Source organism: Arachis duranensis, chromosome 4 (genome assembly GCF_000817695.3).
Source record: "Arachis duranensis cultivar V14167 chromosome 4, aradu.V14167.gnm2.J7QH, whole genome shotgun sequence".
NCBI classification, from domain to species: Eukaryota; Viridiplantae; Streptophyta; class Magnoliopsida; order Fabales; family Fabaceae; genus Arachis; species Arachis duranensis.
Window position 1 is genome coordinate 113570738 of NC_029775.3, and position 6579 is coordinate 113577316.

The window sequence follows — 6579 nt, forward strand, 5'->3', positions numbered from 1 at the left end:
ATTCTCTAATATTTGTCCCAAATCGCTCATTTTTTAAGAAAAAAAAATTAATGAGAGTGAATTTTGTAAAGAGAAAGTAATAGCAAGATATAAAACAAAAGTTCATGAAAGCATACTTTTTATATTCAATCTTAAGATTAATAATTTCATAATTCTTAGATTGAAAAAGAGATTGAAAATAAATACTTATAGAACATCAAATTGTTAATCATAGAATTATAAAGATAAAATAAATAATAAATAATAAAATAATAATTTATAAAATACAAAATAGATTTTAGAATTAGATAATATACAAGGGACTAATTAGTAAATAAAATTAAAAAATTGCTATTTAGCAATGATTTACTACTAAGGATCATATAGAAACTCAAAAGACGATGAATACAACAAAACATATCGGTGTAGATAACGAAACGCACTTAGATAATTCTATTTCGTTTTGTACTGTCTATTGACAAAAGGACATAACATGTCTATAATTATTATTGAAAAAAATTAATTGGTACTTCTTTTTTCTTTAGAGGCTAAGTAGTTTGAAGTTGAAACAAAGACCTAATTTTCATTTACTTCTAATATTAATATCTTCTCTAATATGATTTTCAAAAATTTGAATGCAAATCATTCTTTAGGTTGTAGAATAACTTTACCATTGTGCCAGCCCCCATTTATTTGTTATCATTGCTAGTCAAAAAGTTATGAACCTTCAATTTTTAAAGCCTCAGGGGTTTTAGGTTCACAAATGTTATGTTCCTTTTATGCATAATTTCATTACAGAAAGCGAAACCCCATCATTAAGATTCACGAGAAACTACTGTGTTTTGCATTACTAAAAGTAATCATTCATATAATTAACTACAGAATTTGAAACCTAGTATATAAAGAAAAAACATCACACATTAAAATACTTAACTTTTTCTAGATCCACATTGCTTCTAGAAACTGCAATGATTTGAAAGGCTGCATAGAATCTGTGACAAATAATAATTGGATGTGTCACTACTTCAAGTAATCTTTCTTTCAGGATAAGCACTCCTTTATAAGGGGCTTGAACTTGTGATGGGGTGTAAAGATAATCATACATTCAACCTTAAAACAATCTGATCTTATAAAGGCCAATCCTCAGGGAATTATATTCTTAATAACAGGAAATCATCACCTGCAAAATCAGAATTTATGTTAATATAAACAATAAAATATGTAAGCATTTTCACTCTAAAATAGATGAAACATATAGCAAGTAATGTGGTTGTTTAGAGTATTTATATTAGAATAATTTGTTGCTTTGCTAGAAGACTTTGGTAATTGAAACTTGTCTGGATTTGTGGTTGAAGTTTTCTCACAATCTGAATTTGTAACATCATGGATTACTCTACCAATGAAATAACAAATAATTTGCACATTTCTTTTGTAGGATATTTTAGACAATATGTAAAAACATTGCTTCTGCATCCTTTTGATGGTTCCAGAAACATGTGTCACTTTTTATTGCATGCTTCTTAGTATTTCTTATTAGTAAAAGAGAAAGGATTCTTAATTATCTATATTATAAAAAAAACAAAATGAGTAAAAATATGAATAATTTCTTACCATTTTTGCTATTCACGAAATGGTGTGAGATCAATGTTGAATTTTTTCTTCCCTTTGCTTACCCTCTATATGTCAGAAGAGTTAATCACATATAAAAGTTCAGAACTCAAATGCAAAACAAAATACACAAAAAATCTTTCACCTGCTAAAAGGTAAATAAATGCATAATCACTTCAATTCTTTTTTAATAAAAAAAGAATTTCATTAAGACGAGGAGAAGGATAATAAAAATTCCCCAAGGGATACCCAGTACAAAAAAGCAAAAGCAAAAAACAATAATCACTTTACAAATATTCAGTAGTTTTACTTGTCCATTTCTTTTGTTAGAGGAAGTATGGCATAAAAAGTAGGAAATGAAAAGAGAATTCAAATTTTAAGTTCTTCCCTCAATTTATTGATTTTTTGTATTAGCATGACACATGCAAAGTCATACACTCATGAAACAATTTTCTGCTGCAAGTACCACCCTTTTTATTAGGGGGCAAACATACAATCATGAGTTTCAAGAAACAACTTACAGCAATAGCTACAAGCTCTTCAAGTAACTCCTCCAAGTGGCGTAAAGGCTGTCAAATAAGGAGATAATGCATATAGTTCATTAATATTCAGAAGCATCGAAGAAAAAGTAAATGTTGGCAAAATGATGTCCTGTAAATTTGAATGATTTTAATAAGTAACAACTCACCCACTGTGTTGGACCATCAACAGGTGCATTCAGTGGATCATCATGTACCTAAAGAACCAAGAAGGCATTTAGAAGCTGTTTGATGAACAAACTAAATGCAAGTCTTAAAGTTTACCCTGAACTACTTTCTTTTAATAATAATCCCATAAGATCCCCTAAAAAATAGTACAATATATGTACCTCCATGAAAATCCCATCCACTCCTACAGCAACTGCAGTTCTTGCAATGCAAGGTATTAGTTCTCGAAGACCTCCACTTGCAACACCTCCGCCATCCAACTAGACATGAAAGCAGAATGTTAAAAGTTGGAACTAAAGAAATCTGGTATGATAGTTGGGTTCAAAGTAGAAACAGATCTTGTGTGACTCCAGTGTTCAAATGAAAAAAAAGAAAGGTAACATGAGGCAGGTATACTCCAATACACAATGATCCTCATGAATCAACAATGCATAGAAGCCAATGAACTTTTGACATCATGAATCTGAAAAGAGCACTCTGCTCTATAATACACTTAATTGAAATTAAACAAGGAACACTTTCGCATATAATGCATTTACATAACATGACATGGTTAAATACTGGGGAAAAGGAGGAAGAATGCAAGGAGAAAAAGAAATTCATATGAGACAACTGTTGTGTGCAAAATACAAACCACTAAAAGTCCAACTACAAACCCACCTTCTTTCCAGCAGGCTGTTGCAGTGAGTGTGTTATATCAGCTACCTGGGATAAACATTGAATAAATATTTGAGTTTTCCAGGGAAAAATGGCATAAAGAGGCAGTGCCCAAGAAACTTCACCATGGCCCAAATATTAGAATAATGGCAAAAGGCCCTGTGATGAGTATAGTTCTCTAGAGTTACGGCAAAAGGAACAATGAAGTCAATCTTATTCTCATAAATTGGCAAATGCATTCCGTATGGTTTTCTTCTTAGTTTATTCGCATATTGAACATATAACAATTTTATTCCTTGGGGATGATGTGAACAAAACACTCCAGTATCATTGACAAAAATATCAACAGGAAAAGCGGAAAAAAAAATAAAGAAAGAAGATTGGAGAGAGCCATCTGTGCATGTTAGGTAATATAATTACGTCAATGAAAACAATTTGGGGGATTATAGAATTATCGTTCTTCTAAGATATAGAGAAGGAAGTGAAGCAGCTTAGAGTTGGTGATTAAAGCAACTTTGAACATATTAAAATGTGCTAGTCTGGCTGATTGTGTTCACATGGCTTCATCCTATTTAATGAAGTGTAATTCCATCATCAAATAAATGGTTCAGGAAGGAGCTACCTTTCTCCCTAACATATTATAACCTTCCATATAATAAGAAAGCATAGAAAGATTCAAATAGTTCATCTTAATGAGAAGCATATAATAAAACAAATATTAACTTACAATAGGACAATTGGCTTCTCTCATCCACTCCAGGTTACGTGGATCGACAATCAAATCATCTATATAAAAGGCAACCAATTTAATCAATTCTGGGTGAATGATAGAGGACAATCAATTGCACTGACATCTTTGAGTAAAGTTAAACCTCAAATGCATGTTAAAAGTTTTGATTATAGGAGGGAATGTGCTATAGATACTTAAAAAGAAAAATATAGATTCAAGTTAAATCATATAAGTGAAAAGAACACAAGATTAAAATGAAACTAGAACATGTGGAAACAGAAAGCAATTCATGATATTGAACGGTTTCAAAGAGTAACATCATTCAAAAGCATATAGAAGACCTCGTAATAGATGTTATAACTCACTGTATCCAAACATAGTTCCTCTCTCACAAACCATAACATTAGGATTTCCAGCCAACCGAACCTTCTCTGCTGAATTTGCCATGACCTATTTATATGAACATTATAAAACATGAGAATACTAAAAGACAGTGAATATTTACTGAGCTTAAATAATTGTTGATTATTAAAACTTGCAACATAGCGGGACAGTACTCACGGAAGGAGCACAAAACTGGCCCTTCTTGATGTGGACAATTTTCCCCGTTTTGGCTGCAGCAACTAGAAGATCTGTCTGTCATCAGAGGCAAAACACAATAAAAGAATTGATGTGATCACATCTACTTAAGTTTATATCCATGCAATTGATACTAAAATTTGATGTAAAGAATATTTACTTGACGGCATAAGAATGCTGGAATTTGAATGATATCTGCAACTCTGCCGACTGCTTCACACTGCCAAAGAAAAGATAAATCTGTTAAAGGTAGATCAGGATCCAAAATTGAAGACAACATTATGACAAGCTTGGATCGTGTGCCAAATAATGACATTACCATAATACTTGTATAATTCCTGAAGGCTAAATTTAGTAAAAGTAAAACATCTTACCTGGATGGACTCATGCACATCTGTCACTATAGGGAGGTCATATGCTACTTTAACCTTCTCAAGTATCTGAAATTATAACATAACAAAATTAAAGGAAGAAATATTTCAACTACACAAAATAGCTTTGCTATTATATGGAATTCAGCAATTACACCTGTTTTTAAACAAGTGTTCCTACTGTAATACTCAAAATGCAAATGACAAAAGCAATATATCATAATAAAAAGTAATAGAATCATAACCTTCAATCCCTCAACCATCCCTGGGCCACGAAAAGATTTTGATGATGTTCTGTTAGCCTTATCAAAGCTTGATTTGAAAACCAATGGGATGCCAACTCTGAAAGACACACATACTCTTTATCAACAAAGATACAAACCATCTGCCCGACATTATATTTACAAATTTAATTTGATTCCTTGTCATGAGAAGGTCCTTTCCCTCATATCAATATCATGTGTTGTGTTAGTTTTACTGACCAACATCACTCTTAGAATTACATATGTTCGATATCTCAGCCCACAGTGCCTGTAACGAGTGCAAACTCCTATACTAGATGCAATTCTGGGAAACAATAAGTAAAAGAGTTCCGCATTTCAAGTAGTTGTCATTATAGCGAAACTTTTTAAATGACACAAAGTTAGAGCATGTGTATTCGGAAAGAGAAAAGGATTCAACTTCACACAAAATACTACAAAGAATTTAGCTGCAAACCCACGGGGATGATTGTCATGATTATACTTATTGAACTACTGACAATTTTTTTATAATTCAACTTAGGTGCTACAGTTATTCCCTATTGGATTTCAATCAAATCAGCTTCAATCTTTTTCCCATGAAACCGAAAGATGAAAAAGTTCCTTAATAGAGAACAATAGCATACTTAGATGTAATAGTCTTTATGTGCTTAGCCATCTTCATAATGTGTTCCTCTGATTCAATCACATTAGGACCCGCTAACAGGAAGAACGGTTCTGCAGCCTGTTAACACATTCACAGAACTGGAATGGGAGATTTTGATCGTGACCCAAGAAAATTCATAGCCAAGAAACACAAAATCTGAGAGAAATCACGAACCTTGAGCTGGCTATACAGCATTGACGGTGGATCCATCTTTTGTTTCTTCCGAAGCTGTACACAAAAAGGGACAAAGTATGAGAAATTTGATGGATTCAGCAAAGGTGTATGAATTCTGATGCGTTAAGATGCTACATTGTGTAAAATAATATCGAGCTCAGTAAAGTTTACCTTTTTTTATTAATTCCGAATCTAAACGCAGATGAAGAGAAGAGAGAAGATAGAGTGAGATCTGTGTTTAGCGTAAGAGTGAGCACCTTGATTGATGAAGAATGGAATCGTTCACTGCAAAAGAATGAAAAAGAAATGGCTAGATAATTCTGTGTAGTTGTCGGGGGAGAACTAGTTTCAGTTGTTTGTTACTCGCTAAGCAGCTAAAATCTTAACAAAATTTAAATGATAGATTATTTGATGTAATAGAGATTTAATAAAATTTAGTGGATCGAAAAGTTAAATCGAGATTTTAATTATTATCAAAGTTGTAAAAACCGAACCGGTCAATAAACCCATCGAATGATGGGTTTAATAATTCAATAGTCTACCAGATTCAAATCATAATCGAACCGGTTTAATTAAATATAAAATAAAATTTAATATTTGATAATTTCATATAATAACTCTTCTTTCTTGTTTATACTTCCGCTCACTCACTACAATCCCATGCACAGGCAGTGAGAAAAGGCTACAAAATACAAACACAACCAAACAATCAATCTTGCAACAAACAAAACAGAACAAGTAAACACAAAAAAAAAAACTAAAAACTAAAAACAAAATTCAGAGCACTATGAGAAACAAAAATAAGTAGCATGATCGCTCTATCTGTCCCTGCACATCTTCATATATTCATCATATGAACACCTATCCC

General features: G+C 32.1%; 1 protein-coding gene across 2 annotated transcripts; it reads right to left on the reverse strand.

The window, feature by feature from the left end:
- Window positions 1-879: 879 nt before the first annotated feature.
- Window positions 880-6102, reverse strand: LOC107486069 (2-dehydro-3-deoxyphosphooctonate aldolase). 2 transcript variants are annotated; one of them, XM_052259845.1, is made up of 15 exons: window positions 5883-6102; window positions 5712-5765; window positions 5518-5615; window positions 4877-4973; window positions 4635-4700; window positions 4421-4480; window positions 4243-4317; window positions 4047-4131; window positions 3679-3737; window positions 2955-2999; window positions 2456-2554; window positions 2276-2323; window positions 2109-2156; window positions 1591-1655; window positions 880-1159 (listed from the first exon to the last, which is right to left on the reverse strand). In XM_052259845.1, the coding sequence occupies exons 2-14, from the start codon at window positions 5745-5747 to the stop codon at window positions 1599-1601; spliced, it is 873 nt and encodes a 290-aa protein (XP_052115805.1). In that variant the 5' UTR covers window positions 5748-5765; window positions 5883-6102; the 3' UTR covers window positions 880-1159; window positions 1591-1598. The 2 variants fall into 2 exon arrangements, with proteins under 2 accessions (XP_052115805.1, XP_052115806.1); XM_052259846.1 differs by having other exon boundaries at window positions 5969-6100.
- Window positions 6103-6579: the final 477 nt, after the last annotated feature.